Here is a 20692-nt window from a genome sequence, read left to right as displayed (position 1 = left end):
CTGTTTATACAAAGCATTGCTTATGTGTTATACTCAGTCAACCATCAATTATCACCCCAGGAATGTTCTATATGTATACATATCATGAGGAGTGTACAGTATGTTATCTCCCAGGAATGTGCTGAAAAGTAAAGATTTATACCGCGCTGGGGATAATACTGGTTCTTATAGAGGAGATCCAGCTGCGGAGCCTTACAGATCGGGCTCTGCTGGGAACACAACCATGTCCCCATTATGATTATAAAGATGCCTCCCTCCTACCCCTTCAAAGAGCTGCACAATTTTAGAGTAATGTTCCTTAACCTGTAGCTCTCCAGCTGTTGCAAAACTACAACTCCAAAGCTAAAGGTTGAGAGGGCATGCTGGGAGTAGTTGTAGTTTTGACACAGCAGGTGAGCCATAGGTTGGGTAACATTGCTCTAGCGTTACCTATAGTTGGCTATCCTACAAAACTATCCTGCTGCTGACAGAGCACGCATGGAGTTGTAGTTTTGAAAAAGAAGTGGGGACACAGGTTGAGTAATGCTGCTCTAATGTGTATGGAGTTCGTATCAGGGCATGATGGGAGTTGTAGTTTTGCATTGCTACCTATAAGTACTATCCTATAAGTCAGTGGTCTTCAACCTGCGGATCTCCAGATGTTGCAAAACTACAACTCCCAGCATGCCCGGACAGCCGTTGGCTGTCCGGGCATGCTGGGAATTGTAGTTTTGCAACATCTGGAGGTCCGCAGGTTGAAGACCACTGCTATAAGTCAATGTCCAACCAATATTAGTCTAAAGGTACGTTCACACGCACGGATTTTCACAGCGTATTTAGCTGCGGATCCGCTGGTGAAGGCCCCACTCTATGCTGTCTTTACATGTGCCTGCTGGTAGCGGCAATACGCCGCTACGAACAGACTCACTGCAGCGATGTGCGCGGCGAACTCTCACATCGCGGCCACTCTCCCTGCTCTGAGCTAAGCAGAGAGCTCCCGCAATGTGTGAGTATATTGCGACTCGCACATCGCAGTGTGCCTGCTGGTAGCTGCGTATTGCCGCTACCAGCATGCACATGTAAAGCCAGCATAGAGCGGGCCTTCACCAGCGGATCTGCAGCGAAAAATCCACTGAAAATCCGCGCGTGTGAACGTACCCTAAGGTTTTCCGCTGTGTATTTGAAAGTGGGCGGGCTCTTCTCGGCTGTCCGCAGCAGATTTTCTGCTGCGGAAAATCCACCACAGTCCCTGCTGACTTCAATGGGGCTTGTGGCGGATTTTCTGCAGTATACATTCCGCCGTGGAAAATCGGCTGCGGACAGCTGAGAAGAGCCCGCCCACTTTCAAATACGCAGCGGAAAACCCGCAAAAAAATCAGCTCGTGTGAACGTACCCTAAGGCTGGTTCACACGGAGGAAGCTCTGGACAGAAAAATTCTGAATCAGTCGGTGCTAGGACCACATGGACATTGTCGTCACCATATATGGAAATGGCTGCAGTGCACATTCCACCCGAAGAATGAAGTAGTTAATTTTTTTGGTGGCAGAATTTCAGCGGTGGAACGTCTGCCACTGAAATTCCGTAGTGTGCACTGTGCAGTGGAATGATATTACCAGCAATGGGATTCTGCTGCATCGGAATTTCAGACCCAAATTCCTAAGCGGAACTTCCGATCAGAAATGACAGTTTTGCCCATTTATACTGATTTTAAACTTTTAGCTCTGAGGAAGAAATTAGCCATTTTGTCAGGACTATCTGGCGACCTCTTGTGAACCGCAGTTCAGCGTTAGCAGATCATTATTCCGCCTCCTACAATAAAGCGCTGACCTCCTATTAGCGCGGATGTCAGAAACATAACCTAACATCGCATAAGAGTGCTTTTCTCTTTGTAATGGGGTGAATATGCTTTTGTCCATTGCGCCCTGTCATTCCGCACAGAATTTCCACTTTAGAGAAGTTCATTTAAAAAATAAAACAGGTGTCACCCGGATAATAAGGATGAGTGTTATTCTGGGAGCCGAATAGTCTGCAGTATGGTGGAAAGATCCAACACAGAGTCCCTGGAGGCCGCTAAACTCTGAGGAGCTTTGTGACATATCCTGTGTTATTACTAGATTTATAGTCTCTGATATCCTCAATTATCACACAAAAATCCCCATTACCAGCCTACTGCATTAGAGATAGAAAGTTACATCCGGATTTCTTAAAATTAGACATTGTCCAAGTCCCTCGTAGCAAAGGGCATATTGTTACCCCCAAACCAAATCAATTAAAGGAAAACTGTCACATATTTTCTCCCGCACTATCTACAGGTATTGGTGTATAGTGCGGGAGACACTGATTAATACGAGCCCTACCTTGGTCTGATCCGCGCCGCCGTTCGCCCGCAATTGTAGTTTTATTCTATGTGTATATCTTGCTGTAACTGGCACGGGCGGGGCTTCTGCATGCTAACTGGCACTGACGTCAGTGCCGCTCATGAATATTCATCCCTCCTCCCTCCTGTTCTCCCTCTCTTTGCTGCTCCTAACCAGAGGGAGGGGGGATGAATATTCATGAGCGGCGCTGACATCAGTGCCAGTTAGCCCGCAGAAGCCCCGCCCGTGCTAGTTACAGCAGGATATACACAGAGATTTAAACTACAATTGCGGGCGAACGGCGGCGCGGATCAGACCAAGGTAGGGCTCGTATTAATCAGCGTCTCCCGCACTATACACCAATACCTGTGGATAGTGCGGGAGAAAATATGTGACAGTTTTCCTTTAAGGTAAAGTAGGTGAACAAGTTATCTGTCTAATAATACAAAAGACTGGAAATATAGAATGACATGAAGCACATGAAAACAAATATCCGGCATTTATTGCCAAAACAATCTTATCGTTACCTTGGCCCTAGTCAGTGTTTCCGGCCTTGAACGAAATTTTAATGTTTCTTAATCTAAGTAGGTCAAAAAATGATGTACAGAATCATTTCATGAAAATTCATCTCATATCGGCCAAGCTAGAATCTCCTTGTAAAGTTAGTGACCCGTATGTAGATGGATATTGTGGGGTTAATGCCGCTCGTCACTACAGTGCAGGGTGCTGGTTGGGAATTAAGAATTAATGAAACTAGAAGGAGAGATTGCCTGGTCCATAAGACCCCATACACATTACTCTCCTCCCTCAGACCACATCAACAGTCTCTCTCCCAACCAACCAGCACCAACAAAACAGTCTACTCCAAAACAGTCTACAGATGGGGGGCTCTTCCATCTGGAGGAGATTCTGGTTTGGCTGGTGGTCCCTGGTCACAGGCTAAGGCTTCTTGAGGGTTTAGGCATTGACTTACAGTAGTAAGCTCTGTTGCCTTGCAGCACTGGGTCCTCGGTTTAAATTCCAACCGATTGGCCAATTTGAATGAGGACAAGCTCTGTTCAGCGTGACAGAGTATGTTGGTGCTATATAAATTAAAGGGGTAAAAAAACTTTTTTTTTGTAAATCAACTGGTGCCAGAAAGTTAAACAGATTTGTAAATGACTTCTATTAAAAAATCTTAATCCTTCCTGTACTTATTAGCTGCTGAATAATACAGTGGAAATTATTTTCCGTTTGAAACACAGAGCTCTCTGCTGACATCATGAACACAGTGCTCTCTGCTGACATCTCTGTCCATTTTAGGAACTTTTAGGAGAAAATCCCCATAGCAAACATATGCTGCTCTGGACAGTTCCTAAAATGGACAGAGATGTCAGCAGAGAGCACTGTGGTCATGATGTCAGCAGAGAGCACTGTGGTCATGATGTCAGCAGAGAGCTCTGTGTTTCAAAAAGAAAATAATTTCTGCTGTAGTATCCAGCAGCTAATAAGGACTGGAAGGAGTAAGATTTTTAACAGAAGTAATTTACAAATCTGTTTAACTTTCTGGCGCCAGTTAATAAAAAATATAAAAAAAGTTTTCCACCGGAGTACCCCTTTAATGAGAATAGTTATCTATATAAATTGATCCTTGGGAAGCAGCTCTTTTCCTTCTGGAGAAGAGTCACTTTGCATACTTTATTTCCCAGGAAGCATTGCCTTGGCCTATCAGACCCTACAGCTTGGTGGTCTCCCCAGGAAGACACATAACCCCCTCAGATTTATTTCATGTAACCCCGTATACACATAGAGTTACATGATAATATTGTGACTTCAGAGAATTTAGGGGCTGTTCACATCACAAGTTTAATGCAAGACTGCTGTATACAATAAAACCTCTGCAGAAGACCCCCACTAAAAGAAGCCCCCCATTCCTATATTCAGACCAGATTTCCGGTTAAATATTTTCGATTCTACCATCTGTTATGGGTGTTGCCCTTTCTTCCTTCACACTTATGCTATTTACGCAACTCACATTAAAGTCAATGAAAGTTACGCAAAAAAATGCATAAAAACAGCTGGTTCCTCTGTTCTCCGCTTCTCAACCACCTACAGCTGCTTCAAAGAGGCCAGAGGGGGTTGGAGGCCTCATTTTTGGGATAGGTGCAGGCCCCAGAGGTGAGACCCACATCTATCAGACATAATTATCATTATAATTATTATTGTTTTTATTATTATTTATTTATTTATTTTTATAGTGCTAATGGATAAAATACATAACACAAACGCAAATACAGTAAACACCACACAGAGTTAATAACAGACCGATATAGAGGGGAGAGAGGACCCTGCCCACAAGGGCTTCCAATCGACAATCTCCTGTATATATCTTATAAATACTGAGGGGAAAATAACCCTTTACATTCAGATAATTTAATCCTAACACCATTTTTGATCATACGTTTTTAAAGTAATTACTGGGTGACAACCCATAAAAAAAAAACACTTTTTAGGGGGCTGTACCCTATCTGTCCAGCATGACAAATCCTTACCAAATCCTTAAATAATCACTGTCACTTTAAAGGGGTATTCCAGGGAAAAACTTTTTTTTATATATCAACTGGCTCCAGAAAGTTAAACAGATTTGTAAATTACTTCTACCGTATTAAAATATCTAATCCTTTCAGTACTTATGAGCTTCTGAAGTTAAGGTTGTCCTTTTCTGTCTAAGTGCTCTCTGATGACACCTGTCTCGGGAACCACCCAGTTTAGAAGAGGTTTGCTATGGGGATTTGTTTCTAAACTGGGCGTTTCCCGAGACATGTATCATCAGAGAGCACTTAGACAGAAAAGAACAACCTGAACTTCAGAAGCTCATAAGTACTGAAAGGATTAAGATTTTTCAATAGAAGTAATTTACAAATCTGTTTAACTTTCTGGAGCCAGTTGATATATATCTAAAAAAGTTTTTTCCTGAATAACCCCTTTAAATAAAATAAACTTTTGACATGTCGTTGAGACATTTCAAAAGTTTTGATCGGTTGGGGTCTGAGTGTTTAGACCCTGACTGATCGCTAGAATGAGCCAGGAGAAGTGCAGGCCCATGTGACCAAGACCAATTTACAATGTAAGTCTATGGGATGTGAATCAATCTGGACACACTGACTGATAAAAACTTTTGACATGACTCTAGGACATCTCAAAAGTTTTTTTTTTTTAAGGAACAGGTACACTTTAAATCTTGTATTGCATAGTTCAGTGTTTCTCAACTAGTGTGCCTCCAGCTGTTGCAAAACTACAACTCCCAGCATGCCCGGACAGCCAGTGGCTGTCCGGGCATGCTGGGAGTTGTAGTTTTGTAACAGCTGGAGGCCCACTAGTTGGGAAACACTAGCTTAGTTGCTGTCCAGAACAGATTTACCAGTGATTTTTTTTTCAATTTGGGTGAAATTTTCTTTAAATCTGGAATGTAGTAAGTATGGGGGCATCCAAACCCAGACAAGTCTGAACCTCTTGAGGAATGAGCAGCAATTCTGTGACCCTGATGGTGAGGAAGCTTCCTAGCTGGTTCTCGGTGACGTGGCGGTGAGTTTACCAGGCTTACAACCTCCTCCTGAGATCACAATGGTCCAAGACAAGCGTCCCCCGGGGCACGTGTAATGAACGAATTAGGGTTAACCCCAAAGGAGGCACTTACCATATAAATACTCCAAGTACATTGCCGCCTGCATGTTATTTATTGCAAATGACGGCTTTAACTGTTCAGACATCTGCCAGAAGTTCCCGAACATGAGGGTTATTGAATAACATTCCTCCGAGCTGCGAAACGTTGTCAAAATCGTAAATATGATTTATACGCGCGGATCAAGAGGAATAAGAAAAAACTGTGTATTCACCCGGGTGTTACGATACATATAAAGAGTATCACGTACATCTAACAGCTGGCAATACAATGTCGTAACGCTGTTATCAATGGAAAGAAAACAGTTACTTTGTATATAGATCGCATTCCTGTGCTGAAAATTAGGGGTGTGAATCGCCAAGAATTTGGCGATTCGAATCGCGATACCAGTGTGGCGATTCGATATATCGCGATATATCGCGATACCGTCTAGGTGACGATACATCGCGATATATCGCCCACCTGGGAGCATTCATAGATCCCAATAGACGCCGCTGTCAGCTTTGACAGCGGCGATCTAGTACTCCGGTGCTCACTTTTCTCATGTTATCCTGTCCGGGCTGCAAAATAAAATAAAACACACTTTATCTTACCTGCCAACGAGCCCGCGGAGCTCCGGTACAGGTGTTGGGTCCCCGGGCTGTATTCTTCTTACTTCCTGTTAGTCCGGCACGTCACATGGAGCTTCAGCCTATCACCAGCCGCAGTGATGTCCCGCCTCCGCTGGTGATAGGCTGAAGCTCCATGTGACGTGCCGGACTAACAGGAAGTAAGAAGAATACAGCCCGGGGACCCAACACCTGTACCGGAGCTCCGGGGGCTCGTTGGCAGGTAAGATAAAGTGCGTTTTATTAAAAATTCCACATCCCTAAAAGAATCGATTCAAAAATATTTTGAATCGATTCTGTATCGGCAAATGAAAAATCGCGATTATCGCGAGAATCGATTTTTTCTTACATCCCTACTGAAAATGGTCTCAAAATCCATTCTAAAATATTTGCTATTATGTTCTTTGTTTTTTATGTTTTAGGTTAAAGACAATTTTTTTAACTGACCTTATCAATTTGGAAAAAAACATTTATTTATATATATATATATATATATATATATATATATAACCAAAGAATAAATTGTTGCGCTATATATATATATATATATATATATATATATATATATTTATATATAAAAATATATATAGTAGTGGAAAAAAGGTAGCACTCCAAATGAAGCGTGCACAGGTGCCTCCAGCTGTTGATCCTGGTTGGGGATCCAAACTGTATACTTGAAGAAAAGTTGGTGGCACTCCAATTGGGGAAACAAGTGATGTTTATTCACTCCCAAAAAGGCTACGTTTCGGCAACCTCACGCTGCCAGAATGGCAGCGTGAGGTTGTCGAAACGTAGCCTTTTTGGGAGTGAATAAGTATCACTTTTTTCACCAATTGGAGTGCCACCGACTTTTCTTCTAGTATATATATATATATATCCAGCTATTAGTTCCTTATTTTTTTACCTTAGGCCTTACATATAGCCTTATACCATTGCACTCTCCCCTTCCGACGGAGTCGGTGACTTTTTGTCCTTTGCGGTTTTGCAGCATCTTTAATCACGTAGCTTCCATCCCTTCTCTACACATTCCATTTTTTTGTGTTGATGGGAAACATATGATCGGTGTCTTTTCTGCCTTTTCACAAACCCACGTAATGCCAGACAAAAATGTGCATTGAAAGCAATATTTAACAAAAAAATAAAAGACCAAAAATGTACAAAGTTAGAGAGTGGTTTGGGTGTGGACAATCATAAAATGTAATGTTCTAAAATGTGGCATAGTAATTTGGCCTCCTGTTCTTCAAAGCCAGGGCAATCCCTGTCGCCTGTGCACGTAATCCAGTGTTTTCTAACCAGTGTGCCTCCGGCTGTTGCAAAACTACAACTCCCAGCGGCTGCCCAGGCATGCTGGGAGTTGTAGTTTTGCAACAGCTGAAGGGCCACAGTTTGAAGGCCAATGCCATTTAGTTTCATTGACTGGTATATGGCGTGTGGTTCACACAATTAAATTCTTTGAGCTCTTGTTTTAGGGGTTGAGAGTCATTTGACCTTTTCCTAAATAAAGCTGAGATTAGACTAAGGGCCCTTATGATAGAGAAGACCGAGCATGACCTCTGTGCAGCGGCTAAATGGTCAAGTAGATCTAGGATGCTCATTGCTCCTTCATATCACTGGAACATGACTGAAGGGATATCACTTTGTGGCTATGAAGTTCATGGGTGGCCATAGATTAGGTCGGTCACAAACCTCTACAAAGTATCTATATAGAGCTTCTCTTGCTCTTGAGGACCTTCTGTGTCCTACTGATCCAAATGGGCACTGTGTAATGCTTATCGTCCCCTGTGGTGGCGCTGCAGAGAAACTCAGCGCACTATTTTACCATAGATAACAGCTGATCGCCGAGGGTCCCAGTGAACTGACACTCTGAAATCTCCCAAGGGAGCTTTTATCAAGTAGGGATTGTCCAAAGTGGACATGACTGTCGTTGACTAATGTGTTACCTCTTTCCCCCGCAGAAACCCCATTCCCAGAAGATTTTTCCATTTTGTTAACTGTGAAACCCAAAAAGGGAAGCCAGTCGTTTCTGATGTCCATTTACAATGAGCAAGGAATCCAGCAGATCGGAGTAGAGCTGGGAAGGTCTCCCGTGTTCCTGTTCGAAGATCACTTAGGAAAGCCCGGCCCCGAGGACTACCCTCTCTTCAGCGGCATTAACCTTTCTGATGGCAAGTAAGTAAGATAAAGACTTGTAGAAGTAACAGAAACATTCAAAAAGTTATAATATATGATACAGAAGAAGATGTTAAAGGGGTATTTAGTGATTTTTTATTTTTTATTTGATTATGCTACAGAGGCTGTAAAGTTAGTGTAGTTCATAATATAGTGTCCCGTGTTTGATGGTGGTCTTGCAATTCTTATGTGATCTTTGCCCTGATGTTGATTTTTAGCAGCATACAAAATGAGTGTTGTCTCTTGGTTTTCCCAGGTTTCAGTGTGGCCCAAGACAATGCATCACTAGTCATGTTTTGAAAGGGAGCATGTCTGTGCTTCAGTGGGTGGAGCGACTGCTGGGTGGGAGGGAGATCATTCTCCACAGGGCTGCAGGGAATTGTAGTTTCAAGCACAGCATGCAAGGGAGCCTAGTTATGCTGCAATGGGTGGAGTTACCGATGTGTGAGAGAGATAAGTCACCTTCCACCTAGAAACAATGGATCTTGGGGATAGTAGTTGGAAAGAGGGAACACAAACAGGAAATAGCCAGTACACACAAACAAGCCAGATGGGGGCAGGAAATGTCCATTTACCACCAACACAAGCACAGTTCCACAGGTAATTAGTAAAGTCACCCTATGTTAGATGACCCCTTTAATATCCTTGACCAGTGTTCCAACCAGGGTGCCAGAGTTTTTCCTGTCCTTGACATTAAATGACTAATGTACTAATAATACTGGTTGGACATTGTACACGGGTTGTAAGGAGTTCTATGTGATGGCAATATTGTTGTTGCTGGCACAGAAAATGTTTTTATCTGGTGGCGTCTACATTCTATAGTATAATATGGAGTCACTGTGACAGCTGATAATACAGTGGTCCCTCAACATACGATGGTAATCCGTTCCAAATGGACCATCGTTTGTTGAAACCATCGTATGTTGAGGGATCCGTGCCATGTAAAGGATAGGACAGTGGTCTACAACCTGCGGACCTCCAGATGTTGCAAAACTACAACACCCAGCATGCCCGGACAGCCAACGGCTGTCCGGGCATGCTGGGTGTTGTAGTTTTGCAACATCTGGAGGTCCGCAGGTTGTAGACCACTGTTAGAGGAAGTTGTACTCACCTGTCCCCGCCGCTCTGGACCGTCACCGATCCTCACCGCTGCCCTGGATGTCGCCGTCCATCACTGTCACCGCGTCCCCGAGGTGTCCCCGACGCTCCCCTAAGGCCTCTTCTTCCACCAGCATCCGCGCTCTCCGTCGCCGCCATCACGTCGCTACGCACGCTGCTCCTATTGGATGACGAGATGGCGTGCGCAGCGGCGTGATGACGTCGATGGAGAGCGCGGACGATGCAGGGGAACCCGAAGAGGACGCGCCGGAGCCCCGAGGACAGGTAAGAGACATCGCCGGAGCTCACGGGGCACCGTAAACGGCTATCCGGCGGCAGCTGAAGCAGTCAGCGCTGCCGCATAGCCGTTTATGCGATGGCCCCGACATAAAAATGCATCGTAGGTTGATGCTGCCTTCAACATGCGATGGCCTCTGAGAGGCCATCGCATGTTGAAATTATTGTATGTCGGGGCCATCGTAGGTCGAGGGGTCACTGTGTGTTGAACCATTGTTCTAAGCCCCATCACTGTGGGTCCACATCGCCTGCAATAAACTAACCTGTGGTACCCTGCTCCTCCAATATCTGTCTTTGCTTTTGTTTCATTTTACATAATGATTTAGTACAAGAGATATTGCTGAGATGTCTGTTTTCTTCATGTTACACATGACCGAGAGAGGACATAAAGATTTTCTATAACAATCATCATTAAACTGACCCGAGTATTGGCAGAATAACAAAATATATAGCGTTTAGTGCGATCATTATGGAAGAAAAGGGCATTAATACCCATGAGAATGTGACATCTCCCCATTATCTGATTAACCCTTTAGGTCTAATCGGCCTTTTTTGGGTTATCACTAAGTTTTACAACAATCTCCGATAAACTCGGCAAAAGAAGAGGGTTCTTGTTGTTATTCCCATCCCTTTAAAGGGAATTGGTCAGCTCTATATCACGCTCAGAACTGCAGACATGGGCAGATGGTTGATAGCAGATAAAACAATTGATACCTGTCTCTCAGCTAATGGCTGTTTGTAAAGTTCTAAAATCACATTTGCTGTCTAAGCTCAAGTTGTAGAAGCGATGCTGAGGTGAAGCATGCTTGCTTCCTCCCTCCCCCACTCCTGCTTGATTAATGTACAAGGGTCAGTGTTGGAAGCCAAGTAGGAAGGGAGGTATATTTGCTTCAGTCAGCCCTGCCTCTATGACTCCTGAGCGTATAAACAAAGATGAGATGACCATGGAATCAGGAGTTTGTCCGGCGCAGAAAGGAACTGTCAGGATGCAGGATAAAATCAAAGGGTTTATTGAAAGTAACGCGTTTCGCTGCGCATGCACAGCTTCTTCAGGCATGGCAAAATGTGGCTAGTGGCAGGTATATATACCCCCACCAATTAACCATTTACACACTTTTGAATGTTACCACATGATAATATATACATGAGTATACATAAAATTGAAAAATATACAAAGAGCATACAAATAACATGAATGAAGATGAATATATAAATTATGGGTGGTATAAAAACAAAAAGTTTAAGTGAAATGCAACTGGTGTGAATAGATGTTTCATGTAGCTCAAAGGATCACACCCATCGGAGATCCTTTGAGCTACATGAAACGTCTCTTCACACCAGCTGCGTTTCTCTAAAAAAAATTCTAAATGTTTATTGTGAACTTATTGTTTTTATACCACCCATAATTTATATATTCATCTGCATTCATGTTATTTGTATGCTCTTTGTATATTTTATGTATACTTATGTATATATTATCATGTGGTAACATTCAAAAGTGTGTAAATGGTTAATTGTTGGGGGTATATATACCCGCCACTAGCCACATTTTGTCATGCCTGAAGAAGCTGCGCATGCGCAGCGAAACGCGTTACATTCAATAAATCCTTTGATTTTATCCTGCATCCTGACGGTTCCTTTCTGCTCCGGACAAACTCCTGATTCCGTGGTCATCTCATCTTTGTTTCTACTCTACTAAGGAGGGCTGCAGTGGACCGATTCATACATTTCATACTAGACCTTGTTGTGTGTGGGCGCACAACCAACTTTGGCAAGCGGCTTGGGATTACCTCCCTTCCCCCCACTGCTGATCCCGCACATGAGGCGCCTTCTCTCCTCTCTCCTGAGCGTATAAGGAAAAACCTTTTCATAACTATACTGTACTGATCCTGATTTATTTCCTGCATTCTACTCTAGAGCTGCACTCCCTATTCTGCTGGTCATACATTGATACAGTTAGTAGGTTTGTAAGCAAATATATCACTGCACTTTAACTGAACTCCTATAAAACTATAGTAAGGATAAAGTTGTGAAAAAAAGGTTGTACACCCTGGCATAAATTGTAACGTTTTGGGATTGATTTAGAAAGTATGACTGATCATATGTGTAACACAGTAATGGGACTTCATAGAGATCCTTGAAGATGTCAGTATTGTGCAATCATTTATTAAGAAGTGAAAATTCAGGGATCTCTAGATGCCGAGGTCAGGTGACCAGGAAAGATTTCACCACAAATGGCAGGAAAATAGTTCACAGGTCCTCAGAAAAAAAAACAGGCGGCTGTGGAGGAAGACGCTGCGGTTCTATCAAGGAGAACAATACAATGATATTGGAACAGAAATGATCTGCATGGTGGAGTTACCATAAGTTACCATACGCCTTTACTGCGCCAATGCCACAAAAAAAACTGGTTTTAATATGGCCGACATCACCTTAACACCTGAAAACTTCTGCCACACAATAATGTGGAGTGAGGAGCATAAAATCGAGCTTTATATCCGTAACCACGAAAGGGGTCAACAAGACCTGTAGCGAAAAGAAACCCATCCCCACTGTGAAGCATGGTGGGGTCAGTGATAGTTTTTTTTTTTTTGGGAGGGGGGGGGGGGATGAAACATGTTGGGGGTCACTGATACTTTTCGAAGGGAAGCACGGTTGGGTGTCACTGATGTTAGGGGGTCACTGATGTTTTGGGGGTGAAGCATGTTGGGGGTCACTGATGTTTTGGGGGTGAAGCATGTTGGGGGTCACTGATGTTTTGGGGGTGAAGCATGTGGGGGTCACTGATGTTTTTGGGGGTGAAGCATTTGGGGGTGAAGCATGTTGAGGGTCACTGATATTTTAAGGGGGGAAGCCTGTTGGGGGTCACTGATGTTTTGAGGGGTGAAACATGGTGGAGGGTCAGCAATGTTTTTTGTCGGGTGGCACATAATAGGGGTCACTGACATTTTGAGGGGTGAAGCATGATGAGAGTCAATGATGTTTTGGAAGAATCTGGATGGAAGATATATGCAGCATGTTCTTCTGGTAGACAATTTGTATTATTCTTCTGCACATTGGACGCTTTTTGACTTTCCAGCAGGACAATATTGGAGGAGATTTATCAAAACCTTTTATCAAAGTTTCCCAGTTGCCCATAGCAACCAATCAGATCACTACTTTCATTTTGCACAGGCCTTGTTAAAAATGAAAGAAGCAATCTGATTGGTTGCTATGGGCAACTGGGCAACTTTTCCTCTGGGCAGGTTTTGATAAATCTCCCCCAATGACCCTAAGCACAAGGCCAAGTTGACCTCCAGTGGTTATAGCAGAAAAAAAGTGAAGGTTCCGGATCGACCTCCACAGTCTCCTGAAATTAAGATCACGGAGCCGCTCTGGGGAGATCTTACACGTGCATTTCATACAAGTCGACTAAAGACCTGGAGACATAAAGTTTAAGAACTAAGGGACTGCAGACGTTTAAAGGGATCATTGTCTGAATCTTTTATTTTATGATTTTGTTGTTTTGTTATAATCTACAGCTGAATATGAATCCTATAATAAATAAATATGTTTTTTCTGATCACTCATGCTTTCTCTAAAATAGTTCATAAATGACCAATTCTCTAAGGGTATGCCAACCTTTTCTCATAACTGTATATTTGTGTACATTAGATTGTTGTACAGTGTCTATTGTGCACATGTGCAGACAGAGGAGAGATAATAATGGAAATACGGCTTTGGAGTATAATGTTGTATAAAGTCATGTATTACACAGTGACTCCTCTGTTGTAGTTCTAGATGTACAGATTTGTGTGTTGTTTTGGATGTAAATGTTATACTAACGCTGGTCCTTGTGCCCGTCCTGCAGGTGGCATCGGATAGGGATCAGCGTCCACAAGAAACAGGTGACACTTGTTCTGGATTGTAAGAAGAAGGTGCAGAGGCCTCTTGAGCGCAGTGAACACTCCATCATTGATACCAATGGCATTGTTGTGTTTGGCACCAGAATCTTAGATGAAGAAGTCTTTGAGGTAAGACGCACTTACATCTCGTGTTTCCGGAGTCTAATGGATTTTCCAGTTTGTTGACCATGTGCTTTAAACAAGCTGATTTTGGCTGAATGAATGACCTGAGCTTTTCCGATTGAAGGGAAAATGTAAATTCCATACTTGTGTTGGAAAAACGTACCAGGTCTTCCAAGGAGCTGGAGATGGTTCAGAATATACAGTCTCCAGCCAGGAAACCCTTGTCCTGTTAATACATTACTGTGTACACAGACTTCAGCGTATTACAGTTATGTCATATTTAAGCTTATATTTAAAGAGGCACTCTGGGAAATGTTTTTTTCTTGCTTATACAGTGCAGCATAAGCCATTATTAGAGAACAATGTAGAGGTTCTTGAAGGTGACTTGTGCCTACCTTATTTAGTAGACGTGACAAATGTGTGTTTAGCTCTATACTAGTTGTAACTCCTAATGCTGCCTACATTTCCTATAAATCTTCTGGCTTTGCAGAGAGAGGGAGCGGAGTCTCATCACTGCACCTGGTCATCCAGTTAAGCTGCTGGTGCTGGAGTTCACACCGGTGAACTGATTAGACTGATAAGTGTATCGGGACCAGTTCACTAAATACACAGTTGTGATGCGTTTTCTTATTCAATGTGTGAGAAATACTGCCATGAGACGCAAATGATTATTTTTTTTAGAGGTTTTTCAAAACCACAGGAAAGATTACATATTTTTACTGTGATTCCACATCTACAGTAAAACTGCACAATATTTGCCCAGATTTTGCAATATCCATGGAAAAATAAGAAAAATACAGCAAAAACTGCAATGTGTGAACACAACCTCAGGGGAGGAATATAACGACTATATATAACCGCAGTATACAGAGCTGGAGGGGAGGTGTATGACTACTATATATCCTGATCGCATAGAGATAGCAGCAGTATACAGATAGAGCTGGGGGGGGGTGTATAACTACTATATATCCTGATCCCATAGAGATAGCAGCAGTATACAGATAGAGCTGGGCGGGAGTTGTATAACTACCATATATATATCCTTATCTCATAGAGATAGCAGCAGTATACAGATAGAGCTGGGGGGGAGATGTATAACTACTATATATCCTGATCCCATAGAGATAGCAGCAGTATACAGATAGAGCTGGGGGGGAGATGTATAACTACTATATATACTGATCCCATAGAGATAACAGCAGTATAAAGATAGAGCTGGAGGGGAGGTGTATAACTACCATATATATCCTGATCACATAGAGATAGCAGCAGCAGTATACAAATAGAGCTGGAGGGAGGTGTATAACTACCTGATCTCATAGAGATAGCAGCAGCAGTATACAGATAGAGCTGGAGGGAGGTGTATAACTACCTGATCTCATAGAGATAACAGTAGCAGTATACAGATGGAGCTTGAGGGGAGGTGTATAACTACCATATATATCCTGATCTCATAGAGATAACAGCAGCAGTATACAGATGGAGCTTGAGGGGAGGTGTATAACTACCATATATATCCTGATCTCATAGAGATAACAGCAGCAGTATACAGATGGAGCTTGAGGGGAGGTGTGTAACTACCATATATATCCTGATCTCATAGAGATAACAGCAGCAGTATACAGATGGAGCTTGAGGGGAGGTGTATAACTACCATATATATCCTGATCTCATAGAGCTAACAGCAGCAGTATACAGATGGAGCTTGAGGGGAGGTGTATAACTACCATATATATGCTGATCTCATAGAGATAACAGCAGCAGTATACAGATAGAACTTAATTGCTGAAGTAATGTATGGATACATGTATCTGTATAAACTAAAACAATTACTTCAAGGTGCACATCAATAAAGATGTAAATAAGCATCAAAACCGTATATTGTTCATCTGTGTTCATTGAACATCATTTGGAGCCTTCAGTTCTATATAAGTTACATATCGGATATTGTAATTTTTATATGACTTTATGAGCAGCATCAATCTGTTCTCTTCTGGGCATTAACAAGTGATGTCTGGTGATCTGGTGATGTCTGGTGATCTGGTGATGTCTGGTAATCTGGTGATGTCTGGTAATCTGGTGATATCTGGTGATGTCTGGTGATCTGGTGATGTCTGGTAATATGGTGATATCTGGTGATATCTGGTAATCTGGTGATATCTGGTGATGTCTGGTAATCTGGTGATATCTGGTTATGTCTGGTAATCTGGTGATATCTGGTGATGTCTCGTAATCTGGTGATATCTGGTGATGAATGGTAATCTGGTGATGTCTGGTGATCTGGTGATGTCTGGTGATGTCTGGTAATCTGGTGATGTCTGGTGATCTGGTGATGTCTGGTAATATGGTGATATCTGGTGATATCTGGTAATCTGGTGATATCTGGTGATGAATGGTGATCTGGTTATGTCTGGTAATCTGGTGATATCTCGTGATGTCTGGTGATATCTGGTGATGTCTGGTAATCTGGTGATGTCTGGTTATGTCTGGTTATGTCTGGTAATCTGGTGATGTCTGGTGATCTGGTGATGTCTGGTAATATGGTGACATCTGGTGATATCTGGTAATCTGGTGATGTCTGGTGATGTCTGGTAATCTGGTGATATCTGGTGATGTCTGGTTATGTCTGGTAATCTGGTGATATCTGGTGATGTCTGGTTATGTCTGGTAATCTGGTGATATCTGGTGATGTCTGGTGATGTCTCGTAATCTGGTGATATCTGGTGATCTGGTGATGTCTGGTAATCTGGTGATGTCTGGTTATCTGGTGATGTCTGGTGATGTCTGGTAATCTGGTGATATCTGGTGATGAATGGTGATCTGGTTATGTCTGGTAATCTGGTTATGTCTGGTGATCTGGTGATGTCTGGTGATATCTGGTAATCTGGTGATATCTGGTAATCTGGTGATGTCTGGTGATCTGGTTATGTCTGGTAATCTGGTTATGTCTGGTAATCTGGTTATGTCTGGTGATGTCTGGTGATCTGGTGATGTCTGGTGATCTGGTTATGTCTGGTGATCTGGTGATGTCTGGTGATCTGGTGATGTCTGGTGATCTGGTGATGTCTGGTGATCTGGCGATGTCTGGTGATCTGGTGATGTCTGGTGATGTCTGGTGATCTGGCGATGTCTGGTGATCTGGCGATGTCTGGTGATCTGGTGATATCTGGTAATCTGGTCATATCTGGTAATCTGGTCATATCTGGTAATCTGGTCATATCTGGTAATCTGGTGATGTCTTGTGATCTGGTGATGTCTGGTGATTTGGTTATGTCTGGTGATCTGGTGATGTCTGGTGATGTCTGGTGATGTCTGGTGATGTCTGGTGATGTCTGGTGATGTCTGTTAATCTGGTGATGTCTGGTGATCTGGTGATCCTGTGGATCTCTTTGTATAGTATTGTATTATAATATTCTAGTCTGATTCCTGGTTATGTAGTTTGCAGATCTCCTTCAGGTAATTCTCTCACTGTGTAACAAGGAGCTGATGAAGGAAAATCTCCCGTCCTGCCAGCACTTCTCCATATTACTGGTTTTCATCAAAAGGGGAGAGAAATGTGACATTGCCAAAAATGTTGTTGACATAAGACACAGCATCCGTCTTACAGAACAAGCTACGAGCGCTAATTTCCTTCCATGTAAAAATCATGTTTAACCCCTTTGTCTGCTCCTTGTAAATTGGCACCAATTTAACATTTTTTAGCATCTTGCCAATGTTACCAGGATTATGCGCCAGTGGGTATTAATCTGCACCTATGTGTTCTTTGCTTTCCCTGTTTTCCTCATACATGGGCTGCATTTTATGTTATACAGATTTTGTGTAGCAGTTGCAAAACTACAACTCCCAGCATGCCGAGCTTGCTAGGAATTGTATTTTTTCAACATTTAAGAGGTCCACAGTTTGGAGACCACTGATCTAGGCTGTCCAGGGATGCTGGGAGTTGTAGTTTTGAAACATCTGGGAGGTCCGCAGTTTAAAGTCCTTTATCTAGGCTTTCTGGGCATGCTGGAAGTTGTAGTTTTGCAACATTTGGCAGGTTCACAGTTTGGAGACCTCTTCTCTAAGCTTTCTGGGTATGCAGGGAGTTGTAGTTATGCAACATCTGGAGGCACACTGGTTGGGAAACACTGCATATAGATTTGATTACTTTGTCATTTGCAGACAAGCGCAATAATTTTTTTCAAGAACAGCACCACTCCTGTCCACAGGTTGTGTCTAGTACTGCAGCTCAGTTTCTTCCTGTCCACAGGTTGTGTCTAGTACTGCAGCTCAGTTTCTTCCTGTCCACAGGTTGTGTCTAGTACTGCAGCTCAGTTTCTTTCACTTCAGTGGAGCCGAGTTGCAGTACCAGACACAACCTGCGGACAGAAGTGGTGCTGTTTATGTAAGAAAAGAAGCAGTGTTTTTCTACTACTTGCCCAAAAATCTGCAAGACCTTCATTTCATGTTCGGTACAAACACGTTTTGCTTCGCAGGACTTTGTGCTCTGTGGTTTTAACACCACAATCACATTTCTTCGCTGTTGCTTTGTTTTTCCTGACAGCTTCGGCGCTTTGCCAAAACCCAGAGGAAAATCCTACGATTGATGTAGACGTCCCGAGCGCAGAGGTGGAATTGTTACTCAACCTCTCAGACACGATTAGAGACAGAAATTCATTTCCCCTCTTAGCGACTGTTTCCCTCACCTGGGATCATGTTCACCACCGTTCACCATGACGCCAGCAGAGCTCCTCTTCCTCTTGTTCCTCCAATGTTTCATGTTAATGATTATGACAGCCTCCCCGCGGAGACGACGCTTTACACCCTCATGCCTCTTATTTTTTAGATCAGCTTTTATAGGGGTATACTGGTGCTGAACATCTTATCCCCTATCCCCTACATACTAATTCTCCTACATACTAATTCTCCTACATACTAATTCTCCTACATACTAATTGTCCTACATACTAATTCTCCTACATACTAATTCTCCTACATACTAATTCTACTACATACTAATTCTCCTACATACTAATTCTACTACATACTAATTCTCCTACATACTAATTCTCCTACATACTAATTCTCCTACATACTTACTAATTCTCCTACATATTAATTCTCCTACATACTTACTAATTCTCCTACATACTTACTAATTCTCCTACATACTTACTAATTCTCCTACATACTTACTAATTCTCCTACATACTTACTAATTCTCCTACATACTAATTTTCCTACATACTAATTTTCCTACATACTAATTCTCCTACATACTTACTAATTCTCCTACATACTTACTAATTCTCCTACATACTAATTCTCCTACATACTTACTAATTCTCCTACATACTTACTAATTCTCCTACATACTAATTTTCCTACATACTTACTAATTCTCCTACATACTAATTCTCCTACATACTAATTCTCCTACATACTAATTCTCCTACATACTAATTCTCCTACATACTAATTCTCCTACATACTTACTAATTCTCCTACATACTAATTCTCCTACATACTAATTCTCCTACATACTAATTCTCCTACATACTAATTCTCCTACATACTAATTTTCCTACATACTTACTAATTCTCCTACATACTAATTCTCCTACATACTAATTCTCCTTCATACTAATTCTCCTTCATACTAATTCTCCTACATACTTACCGTACTAATTCTCCTACATACTAATTCTCCTACATACTAATTCTCCTACATACTAATTCTCCTACATACTAATTCTCCTACATACTAATTCTCCTACATACTTACTAATTCTCCTACATACTAATTTTCCTACATACTTACTAATTCTCCTACATACTAATTCTCCTACATACTAATTCTCCTACATACTTACTAATTCTCCTACATACTAATTTTCCTACATACTTACTAATTCTCCTACATACTAATTCTCCTACATACTAATTCTCCTACATACTTACTAATTCTCCTACATACTTACTAATTCTCCTACATACTAATTCTCCTACATACTTACTAATTCTCCTACATACTAATTCTCCTACATACTTACTAATCTCATCTGCCTGCTCTGTTGTGATAAACTCTTATCCCTGGTTGTGTCCACATGAATGAATCCACTAAGGTGGTCGCACACGCTCAGTACAACTGCAGTGTCCTGGTAATTCATCTCCCCTGCCCATGCAAGTGGGGGATTGTGGGAAACTGTGTGTGACATGATAGATGTGGGACAAGAACTGGAAAGTATGAGTTATGTGAACAAAAAAATGTCACATTTGTACCCGTTAACATTAAGAATGTGGTACACATCTGGTTTTATCCACTTTTTGCAGTGGTGACCAAATTGCTGCCATGTTCTGTGGATTTCTTTATAGAAAAGAATATGTTCTTTGTGGTATCAGTGCTGTAATGTTATTTGCGTAGCGCAGGCAGTGTATCTCTTCCGCCATGTAATGTGGTGGGATTCCTTATCTGGGGCCTATTTGTATTTATTTATATAGCGCCTACAGGTTCTTCAGCGCTTACAATTATGGGG

General features: G+C 42.2%; 1 protein-coding gene across 16 annotated transcripts in view; it reads left to right on the top strand.

Moving 5' to 3' along the window:
• Positions 1-20692, top strand: part of COL5A1 (collagen type V alpha 1 chain) — a 387668-nt gene that overhangs the window by 177040 nt on the left and 189936 nt on the right. For 15 of the 16 annotated variants that reach the window (XM_056537902.1, XM_056537901.1, XM_056537900.1 and 12 more), the window contains 2 exons: positions 8562-8775; positions 14021-14183. In XM_056537902.1, the coding sequence (XP_056393877.1) occupies positions 8562-8775; positions 14021-14183 (377 nt within the window). Of the gene's footprint in view, positions 1-8561; positions 8776-14020; positions 14184-20692 lie in introns of those variants that run through there. The other variant, XM_056537913.1, reaches the window with a different exon arrangement.

This window comes from Hyla sarda, chromosome 9, assembly GCF_029499605.1.
Source record: "Hyla sarda isolate aHylSar1 chromosome 9, aHylSar1.hap1, whole genome shotgun sequence".
Taxonomy (NCBI): domain Eukaryota; kingdom Metazoa; phylum Chordata; class Amphibia; order Anura; family Hylidae; genus Hyla; species Hyla sarda.
The sequence above is the reverse complement of the archived record's forward strand: the minus strand, read 5'-3'. Positions and strand labels throughout refer to the sequence as shown.